At 40.5% G+C, this 16,675-nt stretch overlaps 1 protein-coding gene across 2 annotated transcripts in view; it reads left to right on the top strand.

Annotated features, from left to right (window-relative positions):
• naaladl2 (N-acetylated alpha-linked acidic dipeptidase like 2) overlaps positions 1-16,675 on the top strand; it is a 416,483-nt gene that overhangs the window by 377,078 nt on the left and 22,730 nt on the right. For both annotated transcript variants that reach the window (XM_017304561.2, XM_008407820.3), the window contains one exon: positions 14,465-14,558. In XM_017304561.2, the coding sequence (XP_017160050.1) occupies positions 14,465-14,558 (94 nt within the window). The remainder of the gene's footprint in view (positions 1-14,464; positions 14,559-16,675) is intronic.

Raw genomic sequence — 16,675 nt, 5'->3', positions numbered from 1 at the left:
AGAGGGAACAGTGTTTCACCCATACCCAGAGCACCTAAAACTATGGTCCTGACCTGTGAGCTTTATAATGTAGACACAGCAGGGTTCCCTCAGAATGTGATGAATACCATTCAGAGTGCTACGGCCAAATCTGCTTAGGTCCCTGTATGACTGTAAGTGGAAGGTGTTTGAAGAGTGGACACCTCTCTTTTCAATGTCCTGTTGGGGAGATTTTGGAAGAGGCGAACCAAAAACATCTGTCCTTCAAGAGATTGCTGTTGTTGGCATCTGGTGAACATGTTAGTGATGTTCAGGCTGTTCCTGTGAACCGCTCCTGGACCAAGTTTGGTCCTGAGGATGTCAGGGTCCTGCTGCATCACCAACCCAGCTTTTGCCTAAGGTGGAGGGTTTATTCTCCACAATTATTCTTATAGCCTTTTCTCCACCACCTTTTTTCTCACCAGAGGACAGCAGCGGAACAAGCTTTGTCAAATTAAGCGTATCTGGACACGACTAGTAGCTTCCGGAGAAACGGTCAGCTCTGTGTGTCCTGGACAAAATCTCACAGAGGGAAGCCCATCACCAAGCAGCGTCTTTCCCACTGGGTTGTGGGAGTTATTGGACTGTTCTATACAAGCCAGTGCTTTCAGGGACCTGTAGGCCCACATGCCTACTCCACCATGGCCTGGCTGCATCCTGGACCCTTTTTAAAGGGGTATCTATTCAGGGCATATATGAAGTGACGAGTTTTTCTTCACCACTCACTTTTGCTCTATTTTAGAAGTTGGACTTCTCATTTCAAGTGTGGCCTCAGCTGTTTTAAACTCTGGGTCCTTGCTGGAATGGGGCAATCACAGATAAGTGCTGGGGATTGCTAGAGATAAGCTGTCTGGCAATACGACAGTCTCCATATCCCACAGTGAGACATTGTAACAAATGCTACGAATGAGAAATGTAGGTTACTTGTGTAACTGCGGTTCTCAGAATAGCGTGAGTGACATGTCTCACCAGACAACCCTTCATACTGGGGTGAAGCGAGAAGAACTGCACTGTGGCACAAGCATCGCCATCACCAGCCAATCAGGATCGGCATAATGAGATAAACACTTCTGAGGAAGACGCCAGAGGGCCGTATCCCATAGTGACACATTTCATTCATGCAAGCAACCTAAGGTTCCTCCACTTCCTTGGTCTGTGAGAACATCTGTGAGAATGTTAGAGAGTGAACATGCAGCAGACAAAGCATGCACAAGCAAAGGTGTGCAAACTGTAAAGAGCAGCAGTGGGGGAGGGGAGGACAGGAATAAGATAACCATTTAAGGTGTTATGTAGTTGCTGTGAACAATGAGAAAATTATGAACATGATAACCTTTGGTTGAAAAAACCAAGCTGATAACATTGATCGACCATAAAAACATGTAAAAATATGGAAGCAGCATCTAGAGACGTCAATGAGAAAAGTAAAACTTGGTTACAAATGGGTCTTCCAGATGGACATTAACCCTAAGCATGCCTCTGATTACTTCTGAAGGACAAATCCAATGTTTTATAATGGAGATCACGAAACCCTGATCATAATCCCATTGAAATTTGGTAGTCAACAAACCTTGCTCACTTACCTAGGTTCTGTGAGAAACAATGGATTGGTCTGGATAGAGATGAGTATGTTGGTAAATTTTTATTATTTGACAGTCTGAAGACATGAAGAAAACTTTCTTCATCTAAAGTCAGTTTGACCTCAAGACACATTAATTTAAATCTCATGTTATTTTCCATTGTTGCTTTATGCAATGTTATTTGTGGTGATTCATTTTAGAAGCTTTTTAAAAGCCACTCTTTTGCTGTAAAGAAAAAACAGCTAAATTTTTTCAATAACATATTATAAAATCCAAAAATAGAAAATGTTTACATTTCAAGGTAGTTTGAGGATAACAGGAGTTGCGTTCTGTCAGCAGTATAAAGTCCTTATCTTTACTTCTGCAGTACCCAGACAACTTCTTACTGACACATCTAATTACCAATTTTCATATTAAGTTGCTAACACACTTGAACGCTGAACTGTGGCTGTTGATCAAAAAGCTCTTGTCTGGCACAGAATATTTATATGTTGTTGCCCCTCAGGCGGCAGAGAGCTCATTGTCTCCAGAGCAGTGGAGCCACCAGCGGAGTTTCTGCTCAGCTCCAGCCCACCATGTTGTATCCTTGTCTCTAAGGTTGTCTGAGTTGACCTTTTAGTCACTGCGATGCCTGTCTTTTAAATTTAAAGATGCTCCTCCACTTCCTCATACAAACATTACATGTTAGCAGTGAAATATGGAAGACTGAAATTATGCAATCTGAGTCCCACCTCATATTTTCTTTTCACAGAGAGCTAAACTTCATACAAACCAAGTTTACTCAGTGGTAGCTAACTTTAAGAGTCCCTCAGGCCCCAAGTGAGCTGATTGTGAGCAGAGGCCAGATCTGTTGACTCCCCACAAAATCTGATAATACATTGCATATTTTCTGAATATTTATGCTGTAACACCCAGAGATGTTATTCCTGGTTTCTTTGAGTTGGTCTTGGTTAGGTAGCTGTATGTCTAAAGGAAGAGATTGTGGAGAAGACAACTTGTGCAAAATGCCTCTAAGTTGTTCTCTAGTTAGATTCCTGTTTGCGGTGACCCTCAATTGGTCAGATGTCTTAAATTATAGATGATTTCACAGGACCTAAGGTGTGGTAGGGTTTGGAACTGGGAGCTGCCAAATTCCTCCACTCTGCTTGATTTTATGAGAATGGAACAGAACAATAAGAATGCTCTGCACGACTTAATTGTTTAAGTTTCAGATTTGCTAACAACTGTTTTACTGATCATTTCTAAAATCATATAGCTTAGAGAGATTAGGAAACGAGGCTGATTATGTGATTAGTAATTATACTACCTGGAAATACATGGTGAGTAAAATAATCACACAAGCATCTGGATATTAGTGTTAATCGGTTTTGTAGCTGCTTGCAGCTGGAACTGTGATGTTCTGTTTTACCCATTACAGGTTACAGTGTTTTAACTTTACTTAGTGACAGTTTGCAGGAAATATCAGAACTAAAATATTAAACAGGGCAAAAACAAAATAAAGTGACGAAAATAAATGAACAATGTAAACACAACCTCATAGCGTTATTTTGTTACAGCACATTTTCTTGCTTAAACTCTCAGCTGTAACAAGTGTCATTTATTTAAATACTCTCCAAATGTATTATCTCGACTGAAAGAACGAGATCCCGGATACAAGCGGCTGAAATGGGTTTCCTCCGCAGGGTGGCTGGGCTCTCCCTTAGAGATAGGGTGAGAAGCTCGGTCATCCGGGAGGGACTCAGAGTAGAGCCACTGCTCCTCCACGTCGAGAGGAGCCAGTCGAGGTGGCTCGGGCATCTGGTCAGGATGCCTTCTGGATGCCTCCCTGGTGAGGTATTACGGGCACGTCCCACTGGGAGGAGGCCTCGAGGAAGACCCAGACACGCTGGAGGGACTATGTCTCTCAGCTGGCCTGGGAACGCCTTGGGATTCCCCCGGAGGAGCTGGAAGAAGTGGCTGGGGAGAGGGAAGTCTGGGCCTCCCTTCTGAAGCTGCTGCCCCCGCGACCCGACCCCGGATAAGCGGCAGAAAATGGATGGATGGATGGATGGATGGATGGATGTCTGTAAGCAATCGGCTGTTAAAACCAAGGGGTCTGGAGACAATGACCTTTGTCTGCATACTTCTCGAGTACTAAATTAACGTTGCTAAGTTACAAAGTTAGGTCAAATCCAGCATTGCAATAGTTACAAAGGCTTAGTTGGCATGCACTTAAGTGATAAACTCATCACAGTCAGCTGTTGGTGGAATCTTTTCATAGAGCAGTTTTTGATTGATTATTGTCAATCTAATTATGATATGATTGAAATAGTAAAAAAGAAAGTTTACTTTTACATTCCAGGGTTTTAAGTAATTGACTTCATTTTTGTTCAGTAAACAAGAGCATGGTAGAAAGTGTTTAGTAAGTTTGTCTACTTTAGATGCGATTTAAATAATATTTGAATCTAGTAAGTTTGGATCTTCCACAATATGTTAAGATCCTACAGTTGGCTGAGGGTGTATATTTGTTGTAAGCAGGTATCTATGGTTACACATATGCTGATCTGTATGGATGAGTGGCTTTCCAGGAGACAGATAGAACATCATGGTTGCTAGTCAGTTTGTCCTCTCACCATTTCCTGTCTTTCTGGTTTTGTCTATTTTCAGCATACCTTGACTTTTTCAAGGTAAGCTGCCTCAGGAAGTTTTGTACAAAACATGTCTGTGCTCACCTTCTGATTTGGAAGCTATGTTGAACATTCTGCTTAGTCTATGGCTTTTTGTAACATTCAAGAAAAAAACCCACTGGAGTGGGTTGGCTAGGGAGGGAGTCATTGACTCCCCTCCCTAGCCAAGCCGGGGTTTAGTCCCAACCCCAGCGATGTAGGCCGTGGAAAACCTTTACAACTTCATAGAGTTGAGCCATGTTGAGCCCAGTGGAAAGAGTTGTGATTAGAGGTGTGCTGAACATAATCGTCTGATTTCCGTGAAAAAGAGTATGATCAGTGATCGCCAATCACTGTCTCTTGTTGCCGATCACCGAAACTGATCACATTTATCTCCTTTCGCAGGCTGCCTGCCTCACTTGTGAACAGAGCAAGCGCAGTGTGAACGCGCAACAGTGCAAGTGCGTGGCAACAGATTATGCATGTTTTACTTTTAATCAGAAGAGGAAGAATTAAAATCTTTTGACTCGTTTTATTCTCTCTTCTGCCCGGATTCCTTGATGCCGTCAATGTATCAGCTGAACCATAAAGGCAAGACAAAACGTTTTTCCAAGTCCAAAACATAAACAATATTTATTAGACAAACAACTAATGAAACTGACAAAACTCAATAAAATCACAAACCAGCATCCAATTCAATATTTACCTCACTCCACAGACATCCACACACCAAGACAAACGCTACGGGGAACCATTTCACCGACGCACCGTTCCCCGGAGACAGCATCACGGGTAACAACGGAGCGATCTGAAGTTAAGGTTCCGGGTCCTATACTTTTAAAGGGAGGGTGTGTTTCCCTTCTCTGTTGTATTCAAATTAGGGGAGTGTCTTTAGTTAAGTTTATTTAAATCTAGTTAGCTATGTTCCAGTATAAACCTGTTTTTAAGATCAAAGAAGTGTCATTTTCTTTTGAATGGAGACAGATGTTTTTTATGACACTGTCCCGAGAGGAAGCTCTACTCTGTTTGCAGGACCAGATTGTTTTACACCAGCTGTTAAATCTTATCAAATGGTCAAAAGGTTAAACTCACACACAGAGCCACAACCCCCTGGTCAGTCCACAAAAAATCTAGCTGTCTTCTAAATTAGAGATAACTACACGCCAAGTTATTTTAATTCAACTTAGTGTAATATGTTTCAATAGAACTATTCTACATAAGAGATTACGCTAACTGAACCATGAATATAATTTGAAGCGAATTTTCTTATTTGAAACATCATTAATTTTATCTAATATTTAACATATGGTTAAGTTTTTAAAGCTAGCATATTTTAAACTTATTTTCTTAACAGTGTGGAACTATAACTCTTTGAGAGTGAATGTGGATGTTTGCGTGTTGTGGCGGAAAATCACCTCGGAGGTGAAGCACGTCAAAATGCATCAACACAATGAATCTAATACGGCATTTAAAAAACAAGCACTTGACAGAGTTTGGCTACATCGAGGCTCTCTGCAGGAAATAAAGGACATCCGGAGCAATCAGACAGCAGGTAAAGCAGCACACAACACTCCCGCTGATTAGCATCAAGGTCAGAAAGCTAAACAAATAACCCAAAAAATAATTCAAGTCTTGGAGCTGGCTGTGGAAGACACTGGGATCTCCTCTCGCTCTTGGACCACCACTATGCGCTACCGGTAGTAATATTTCACAGACTTGGAGCTGCTCAACCTCCACCAGTGAACTCTCACACCGAACATCTGCTTACAGCTGCAGCATATAACTAAACAAAAAAGATTTTAGATATGTATTAAAATATGTCTTTATGTCTAAATTATGTGAATTTATTGCCAGATAATTTTTCCATTTTGCCAGATAACATAGTATCATTTATACCTAAAGCAAAAACTGAACAGCCAGTCCAGGCAATTGGCAGTGATCAGCGATCGGCAGAGAATCACCTCATGGATGATCGTATTGGAATCAGCAGCAAAAAAAACCTGGTCAGAGTATCCCTTGTTGTGACGTTTGCAAACCTCTTCCCTCTTTGCTTACAAACATGTATTTGGTAAATCTCAGTTTGAAGGACGAGTTGGTGCTAACCTTTATCTTCCCACTAGGTTTCTAAAAGGATCTACATTCCAAAACTCCTAGAATTGAATGCAGAGTGTTTGGGTGAGGCTGCAAAGCAGGGGGTGAAGGGTCCTCTGAGTTCTTTAGACGGTTCCTTCACTCTGTGGGTTTAGCAGTCCTGGCTGTTCAGTGTGTTTTCTCAAGCAGTACATTTTGTCTCGCAGCCTTCAAAGTTTCCTATGCATCATAAAAATCTCGTCTTTGCCCTCTGCTCACCTCATTGGCTGCAGAGGCAGGGAATTTGACTTGCAGACTGACTTTATATGATCAGAGGCGCTACATGAACGCTGTGATGTTTGTTTGTGTACTGGAGCACAGCGTCAACCTAGAAGTTAAATATCACTCCTCCTACTGTACTTCACCATGCCGCATCTATCCACGCGCTGTTGTTACATAACTTAACTACTTAGTTTATGGTTTATTCATGAGGCCTATTTTTGCCCAGGCATTCTGAATGAGACCAGAATCTCTCCATCTCTCCACGAGCCCTGAGGGAAAAAACAGGCAAGCGAGCGAGCGAGATCGCAGACCTGGACAGAATTACCACTTCACTGAACGAAAAGGAGAAAATGATCCTCGCAACCCATTCTGCCTACTCCATCCACCCATCTGACCCTCATCATTTCATTTTCTCACCAGCTTCATCTGTGTACATGTGCCTGTGGGGATGTGTGGGTGTGGGTGTTCGGCGCTGCTCGGAAGGCAGCGCTGCCACTCTAGATGTCGACATGAATTTATTTACAGTATGTAAAGTAGCCTCGCAAATGATGCTACCAATCTGGATAGGACAGGAGTTGGCTGAGAGGCTGTGGTGCTTGTGCGTCACTGAGGATACAGTGCAGCTTTAGTGTGTGTGTGCATGTGTGTGTGTGCGTGTGCGGGGGTGTGCGTGCGTGTGTGTGAGATGGAGAGGAAGTCGAGACAGGACGTTGCAGCAGAGCCCTCTGCTGGTGGAAGCAGAAACCATCCCGTGTGTCGTCTGGTCTGCTGTGTTTATCGTTTTTACATTTTTAGTCAGTCATAACTCTATGACCGCTAACGGGGGAATAAATACTTGTTAAGCCCAAAATTGTTCATATCCCTGGCTGATGTAGAATTACTTTTTATTCAAGCAAGATGTTTGCTTCTGACTCAGGTATCTCTAAAAATATAATGCAACAATCTAAAAGAACCAATTTTTTTTTAAAAATGTGATAATTGCTCCAGCTTTTTACTGGTATTTTCACTAGTCCTTTAGTGATGAGCTCCAGGTCGTCAAATTGCAAAGTCAAATTTCTTCTACATATATTCTTCTTGTATATTTGATACAGCATTTTTTATGAAACACTGGAGATAACATAGATACTTGTTGTGCTATAAAATGACACCATGTGCCTGGAAAATGCAAAGTATGCCCCCTCTCCCTCCTTCCATTACTCCCAATCGGAAGAAAGATTTTGCAGCATAAACAACTTGAATTTAATTTAATTAAGATTTCCCCCCTCTTTGAACCAGACAGTAGAACAATGCAAAAAAAGAACTAAATATATCCAAATAATTTCAGTAAAAATTAAAAAAGAGGCAACACACAACCCACTGCTGGTGGTGGTCTGATGGGCCGGTGGTATCAGGGCCTGGCAGCCTCGCCTCTGTCAGTCCGCCCAGGGCAGATGTGACTACTATCCAGTAGCTTAACCATCAGTGTGTAAATGTGTGTGTCAATTGGTGAATGTAGTGTGAAGCGCTTTCGAGTCCAAGGGACTCGACAAAGCGCTATATAAGTAGAGGTTATGTACCAATTACTATTTCCTATTTTATTATGGACCACAAGCAGTCGAGTTTCTCCCATCTGAATTTAAGACATCTAGATGTCCATTGATCTTGGGGACATTTAGAATATGGATGTCCTGCATTAGACGTCCATCAGAGGAAAGTTACTGATGGGGTTGAATTAAAAGATTCTTAAACTGTAAGCCTTCCAGAGGTGTGAATAATCTTGGGTTTAACTTTTAATGGTCAATATTTAGCAGGGTTATGGACCCTGCCACAAATAAAAATATATCATTCTGGTATGGTTTTGTGATGACAACAAAGACTTTGAGGTCTTCATTTGAATTTCCCCAATCTCAGCCCAAAAGATCTCTGCGGGTCAGAGCTGTTTGGGCAGCAGAAAGGAGGAACATCACGCTGTGAGTCAGGTGATCATGGTGTCCAACCTGAGAGGTACAAACGGTAGAAGTGAGAAAACATTTCTGGCAGTTTCCTGAGTACCTAAATCGAACTCATCGGCAGTAGATTCTTTGGACATCGATGGTGTGTCAGAGTTGGCCTGCCTTTCCAAGATTTCATCAGGCTGTCTTAAACTGGTATCTGGAGGAACTTGTGGACTGGCTGACTGGATTCTTTGACGGTTTGCTGAATTTTAACAGGGCAAACTGGTGAAAGCCAGAGTTAATGGTGTTCAAGTAGATCACTGCTCTGTTGAAAAATAAGCCTCATTTCGCATTTCTGTCATTTACATAAATACCACTTTCTTAAGAGCTCATATATAAGAATCAAATGGGTTTTATTGTGGTTGTTTTGCTTCCCAATTGCACTGACATTAGATTCAAGTATGCCCCCAAACAACTGTCAGCTCCCTTGAAAGGTAGATGTCATTTTTCAATTTCAGTTTGTCTCAAATAGTTCCTGTTAGCTTGGCATTTTGAGTAGAAGTATAAAGAAAAAGAAATAGAATCGGACTGTTTTATACAGTTTTTCATGGCCTGCTGAGCCCGTAGAGGTTTGCTGGCGGCAATATCAAAACAGAGGCAATGATGTCAACGACGGAGCTGAAGGAGACATGAGTGTGTCTGCTGAAGAGGAATAAACTGAGAGGCCTTCTAAGAGTTGCTCCTTTATGACTTTCTAAATGATCATCTTCCTGGTTGACACAAATCATTAACCTTCAACAGTTGCAACAGAAAAGATTTAGAGAAAAAAAATCTTTTGTTTGTTGCCAACAGATTAAAATATCATTATTGCCTTAGCTGCCAGGTCAGTATTTTAAGTATTAACTAGGGCCAGAACGCTAACACAACACTTTTGATGAATGAATAACATAGTCTTTAACATATTAAAAATGTGAATAATCAGGTTTTTTGTTTTTAAAAAAAATAAAAATAAAAAAAACGTCCCAAACTAGAACCTTTATATGGTACGCCCATAAATCTGATTTATGGGTGGATGATAACAATTTAGAGTTTTGTTTCACAAAATAATTCACAAAACTCTAAATTGTCCACTGGGGGTTCATTTCTGCTTCAAACACAAACAGACTGAAAACACTACTGTTGTGATATAGTTGTGCTAGAAGGAGTTAGCCTATCAGCAAAGCTATTCAACCTCAAATATCATCTCAATGCTAAACATGTAGCGACAGCACAGATGCTAATGTCAGCATCCACAGACCATGAATGAAACTGAAACTCTGAAAGCTGAAAGGCTAGAAAGAAACTTTCCACCAATCTGATGATTGAAGAATCTGAAGAACAGATTAAAAACACATATCTTTGTTGTTGAGCTCATATGTCTATTTAGTCAATAATTTAGGACCAAAAAGAATTTTTGAATAGAAAAACAATGAAGAAACCGTTATATGGAGAGATTTAGAGACCTGTACTAACTTTAACCAAATGGCCTGTTACTCCACACATTCAGTGCCTTCTAAATGTTAAATGACTACAGTTCTTGTGTATGTGCGCGCGTGTGCGTATCTGTGTGTGTATTTATATAATATGCATACAGTAGGTGGTGATAACAATGTCACTTCAGTCACTTTATCTTTTAGATTCTGTTGGTTTTGTGGATTCTTGAGTGGGCCAGAGTTCATGTTGAGGGATTATTGTCCCCTGATCCATGTGTTCATTTTCTTCAGTGATTTCCTCCAGTCAGCCTACATCAGCTACTTCTAATCTGTCCACTTCAAATGACACATTAGCCCAGGTACACCACAGACAGCCTGTTAACATTCATCAGTGGTGGTCAGTGGTACCCACTTCCACCATGTATCCATACCGGAGCTGTTCTTCCTCTAAGATCGAAATAATGAATGAATTATCATAATGTGATCAAAAGAAGGCTTTGTATTAACCAGCAGGTCATCTAATATAGTTTATAGGATGTTATTCAACATGTACATTCTTCATTAAATGACATAATAAAGTCAGATTGCTCTGACAGGTCATCTCTGTCCTCCAACAAACACTAAGCTCTTCATTTAACAGGGAAACTTGTCCCACATTGTCTCATTTTGACTCTCTATTTGCTGTCAGCTGTTTGTCCAAAATGAGTCGCCCCTGATCCCATTTCCAGTAATCACCCAGTTCCTCCACTCCTCGGTGGCGGTGGAGTCTCCATGCCTGTGTTCCTGTTGTTTCCTGCTTTTCTCCTTGTGTTCACTTGTTTTCCTTCCTCTTTGCATGCTTCTGGATTCTTCATCACACACGCAGACAGAAAATAACATGTCAAAGTATACATTACCACCTACTTGTGGTTCAGTGTTAATGAATTCACCTCAGATTTTTTTTTGTGGAACAAAACTCTTAAATCATCCATGGATTTTTTCTCTAACATTTTTGAAAGTGGCCACTATTGAGATACTAGTGGTTGACTTTTTCAATCCAGGAGCTGCATTCAAACTTGTAAACTTGCAGTTTCCAAGCTTCTGCCTCACAGAGCAGCCCTCCCTAGTGACTCCCCTACTCAGCTCCTTCAGACTAGACAGCAGCAATTAACAACCACCTGGTGGAACTGTGCATCTGCTGAGGTCACTATAGCAGCTACTTCTCAGTGCAACACTGGTAAAAACATTGTTAAAGGGTTAGTAGAAGAGAGGTTGTGAGCTGGAATTTTTCAAGAGGCCCAATTTCAAGATTTTCAATTACAAAGTCAAATTTATTTAAAGCCATATTTAATACATGTAGCATTTATGTGATTGTGCTAGAAAATGGCAAAATGCTTTCTGAAAAACACATAATACTGCCACTTGTAATTGATGTGCTGAGAAACAGCTACTGACTTGAAAATCTTTTTAAAATGTGAAACACGAAATAAGCCAGAAGTGTTCCCAGAAATTCACATTTCCTTTTGTGTATTTAGATTTTTGCTTCTGACCTTGCAGGACAAAGCCTTACTAAGGCGCTCATTCAGGACTCTGCAGTGACCCTGTTCCAATGCCATTCAGTTAAACCAGGTTATCACCTATAAAGCTGCTTTCAGAAATGGATAAAACTAATTTCCTTCACTGCAAGTGACACATCAATTCATTATATGTCAGATGGGAAGTGCATTCCAGATGAAATATTAAGAGACAAAAACAACTGGTGTTAGAACAGATGTTGGGGTTAGTTTGTTATATTTCCACACCCCACCAACTGTCACATTTCTTCAGCTTGGACATTCTTCTGCTTTCTGTTTTGTCACAGCCCCGGTTCTGCTTTTCTTCTCCTGTCATTATCTCCTGTCTCTGCGCTGCTCTCCTCCCTTGCCTCTGCCTTCGAAAGAGATGATCCAGAAATAAGGCCATAAATAAGAAATCAACGGCCTTTTCTGTCCCCCCACATTACAGGCTTTTGATGAATGCTTTCTGCAGTAGTATTACTCACTGGCTTCAAATCAATGCGATAATCCCCCCCCACCCCCTCCACCAGATTGATTTCGGTGGCAGTGACAACAGCGCAGAGGGGTGCAGAGCAGATCTGTACACTGTAAGCTCTTTTCAAAATACTTGCAAACGAGAGTTATATAGGTGCAGCTGGTTACAGTTAGCAGAATAAATGAGCGCCCACAAATCACAGAGGCAGGAAAGCCAATATAACTGATCTGTAGTGGAGATAGCAGTGTATTTTTAAATCTCTTTATCCCCATTTATCAGGCTCTAAAAATGGAGGCCAGGCAGTTAAAGTTCCACATGAGGTTGTGTTTGAAATTATTCAATGAGTAATTCAAAGTTGTCAGTGGAAAGGCAAGGAAAAAGAATGCATTTGGTATCAGAGTACTGTGTAATCAATGCCATCAAGTTCATACCACTGTAAATAAGTGTTGTGGTTGCTCTGGAGGAGCTGCATAGCTCAGGTGGAAAAATATGTCAGTATGGTAGCTATTAGTTGTGCACTCAAAGAATTTCTCCTTTTATACGAGAGACACATAAAGAAAGCCGTTGTTGAATAAAATGAGTCCCATTTTCAATTTGCCACAAGTAAATGTTTTCTTGCACTAGAACCCAATTATTCATTTTTCTCTTATTACACAGCTGCCATTTTATTGATAAAAAAACCTAATGTTACACAGATTCTTACAATTTCAATTGAACATGAATCTGTCAAAATGACAAAAGACTAGACCTAACATGATCTAGATGCTTGTTTCCATCCTGATAAACACCAATCAGAATCCACCGGCAGATAACTGGGAGGCTGTAAAACAAACAGAGCTGCAGGCGTAAAAGTGGACATGATGTCTCTTGTTCTTGTTATCACAGTGGACGTATATTTTGATGTTATACCGCTTCCAGTGCATATTGCTGGCTGAATATGTGTTGTGTCTGTGACAGAGGAGAGCCAACAAATAGGGATAAAAGAAGCTCTGCAGCAATTTTACAGCTGGATTTTACAGCTTTGGTATAAACATAACAATATGGCAGATCCTAGAGGAAGGAAACAGCCAGCTTGTAAACATAAAGAGATGTCCCCAGGCTCTCAAGTGTTAGAAAAGAGAGGCAGTGGATGGACGGAACTTTGGATTTTTCTTTACTTTGGAAATTATGGGGGTTAAGGGGAAATAAAATTGAAAGTTGCTAAATTTTACACGTTGCATTTTAAGTTGTATGCTGCTACACAGAAAGAATGAAGTGTATGATTTTGGCAGAAGAAGAATCACAAGGCTTTTTGCACAAATACAATAAGAGGCCATTAGACATAGTTGTTGGGAACATTGGACATTTTCAGGGATGTGAGAAAAGTATTTTTGGCCGGCTTTGAAATGTTAACTAGGCATCCATAAGCAATCAGCATACAGAAGCCAGAATCAATCAAAAATAGTTTGACTATTTTCTCTTGCCATTTGGCTCTGTTAGAGTTGTTGGGTGATGGATCAAATCCCAGCAGTCAAAAGGTCAGCAGTGGAGGGAAATATGGCATATTATAATATGGCTGGTTATAACAAGGACTGAGGCATATTAAGAGTAATATTTAGATAAATCAACTCAAACATGGACTGTCAGTCAGGGATCGTTGTCTGTGAGTTTTGCCTGACTGAGATCACATTTGTAATATGAGATCATTTTTGTCTCAGATTTCCGCCACCCTTCATTAAAAGCTCAAACAGTCACTCGTAGAAATAGTTCAGCACCTGTAAGGAATTTTCAGATTTAAGTTTATACACATGTGAACCACTGATAGAGATGTCCGTTTTTCAATTTACAAGAAGCTGGTTTGTCTAGAAGGGAAATACATGAAATGATGGTCTGATTAGTGGAGATGAAGTATTACCCATCCAGCAATCCCTCAGAACAGGAATTGAAGGTCAACACTAAGCAGACAAATGTGACAGGCCACGACAAAACACGGAAGAAGTCTCCCTGGGTATTTGAAGTTACTTACAGATTCTAAGAGTGTGGATTCTCAGTCATCAGAGGGGAAAGAGGAGACTGATAACCTAAAGAGACCTCAAACAGGAAAAGACCAGCGGCTGAGTAGATGTGAGAATCATGTGCATATTCTACCCAGGAGAGGAACTGACTCCAGTTGGAAGGACTAGAGGTGAGGCAGCGTAAGGTGGATTCAAGTTTTCAATTTATTTGTGGATGGAAACCAGAAGTCAGACTGACCTTGGTATTTAGAGCTTTGCAGAACAGAACAGTTTCCAGACTTGGGGGGTGAACTGGGGACTATGGGAAGACAGGATGTTTTGGGGTATGCACGAGACAGAAAACATGACCAAGAGTTGATCCTCGGTCTGCAGACCGCAATGATCTTGTGGGTTTTAAATTACTGATTTGTGTTGTTAATATGAAATGATGAATGAATAAAGTACACTAACTTGACTTGCTTTATTCTGTGACTGTTTCTGCAGATGACAGCCGAAGCCATTCTGCGCCTGGTCAGTGACCCTGTGCTGCCTTTCTACCCTCTGGACATTGTGTTGGATGTTCAAAACAAACTTAAAGGTAACATATGATGTAAAAATAGTGGTGAGACTAAAACAGATGTAAAAAAAAAAAATAGTAATAATATGAAAACATATTTGAATTTACACATGTGCACTGTTGCTATAATAATATATTGAGTTCAAGAAGTAATTCTGCCAGTTGCAAAGGGTTCTGGTACTTTGCAGCCAATTCCAGAATGGAGCTGGGTTTGATTATTTTTCTCCACTTTTACACATTTTCTCCTTTTTCTGGTGGCCATATTGCCCTCATTATAATAACAGAAACAGATTTAGTTAATAATGGCTCAGTTCCACTCAGTGCACAAGAATTAGAGCCTTGATGCACAAAGCTGGGATCCTGGAACAAGCACACCTGCTCAAACTGTCATGCTGTAATTTGATGTTAATAATTGGAGCTAAAAGATCTTCTGGAGAAAAAAAATCACTTTTTAAAGTACACCTACAAAAGCGGCTGAAATTCTCTCTGGATGAAGCTGGACTCTTTGAACTTACGCTGTTCGTGATTTTAGCCGAAGAACTCTGGTGCAGTGTTGGAGATTGTAGTTATGTTCACTCCATGCTGTTCTGTTAGGTTCCCCTGTGCAATCACATGGCAGTCAGTCAATGCATTTAAACCTGTAGAAATGGTGAAGAGAAGTTGCTGAAGATTAAACTCAGCATCACAGGAAGGTAGACTCTGGTTTAAGTTGACGTGAATGTGGTATGGTTGTTGTTTTCTAACAGGCTGGTCTGAGTATTGCAGATTAACTGGGATTTGCACCCACAACCTTTTCTGTTGTTTACTTAGAATGGTTGAAAATATTCAGTAGTCAGATTCTGTTTGGACAGAAAAGCCATTTTTTTAGGACAGAGGAGAAAGGGAAGACTGGTTTGGGATATTGGTTATTTCATTCTAGTTTCATGCTCCATTGTTATTGTGTTTCTTGCTTCCTTATATATTACATCATCTTGTTTCTATTTCACTGTTCAGTCTTTTCTCAGTGATTCTAGTTTATTTATTCCTTGTGTCTAGTTGTAGATTACTCTTATATTCATTTTTTTAGTTCCCCTGTTCCCATGTTCTCTCTCTCTCTTTCTCCCTCACTACCTGTTAGTCAATCAGCCCGGTCAATTGTTCCAGTTTTCACACTCCCAGTATTTATTCACCTCTCTCTAATCTCTTCTTACTCATTCCTTCCATTTATCCCACTACTTCCCTGTTTCGCCCTGCTGGTTTTTGTTCCCTGGGATTTGTTTTTTGTTCTACTCTGGTTCCCTGGGTTTTTTTTCTTTTTCTAAGTTTTTGATCACTTTTCCTATTAAAATGCCAACATCTAGTCGGTGTCTCTGCCTTGCTGCATTTGGGCCCATCATCACCACTACATTATGACAGATTAGCAAGGCATTTTTCCCCTTCTAACACATCTATATAGGGCCATAAATTTCAAATGATGAACTACATAGATTTTAATGCCATTCATAGTTTTTTTTTTCCTTTTAGACATTTTAGACATTTCTGATGCACAGGTTAGAGCCACAAACAACATCCAACATCTGGATGACGAACTCACTTCTCATGGTACATGGTATGCTGGGGCTGCTTTGAAATATTTATTTCTGCTTCAAAGATGATCTGATTGGATGCTGGTAAAGACTGTTGTGTTGAAGTTGCGCTAAAAGGAGTTAGTCTATCAGCAAAGCTATTCAAGTCTAAAGAGAAACTCAATGCTGAACATCAGTGACGTGCGGTCAGGGGAGGCCCTCACCTGTCATCATGGAAAAATAATATAATAAAATCATTTATAAAGATATTTTCACCCTGTGGTTTGTACTATAAAGTACCTATTTTTCATTTAATTCAACCATATCTGATCATTTTTTTCTTCAAAATCGCTGAATTTTTGCATTTTCCCATTCAAATGCTTGGAAGCGAAGCCGGTGAGGCAGCAGTGAGCTGAGCCTCACCTGGGACTGTGCAACCTCTCGCTAACTGCACCGGTTGCCATTCTATGAGAGCATGCTCCTCCTGTCTGTACGTCGCCAATAAAATGGTTAAAAATATTGAATGTATGAACTGATTTTCCATAATTTCGCTTATGTATTTAATGTACTGTGTTTTTATTGTCACCAACTGTG

This window comes from Poecilia reticulata, chromosome 4 (assembly GCF_904066995.2).
Source record: "Poecilia reticulata chromosome 4, P_reticulata-male-v2, whole genome shotgun sequence".
Classification (NCBI taxonomy): Eukaryota; Metazoa; Chordata; class Actinopteri; order Cyprinodontiformes; family Poeciliidae; genus Poecilia; species Poecilia reticulata.
Note: the sequence above shows the minus strand (reverse complement) of the source record. Positions and strands in the feature narration are given on the sequence as shown.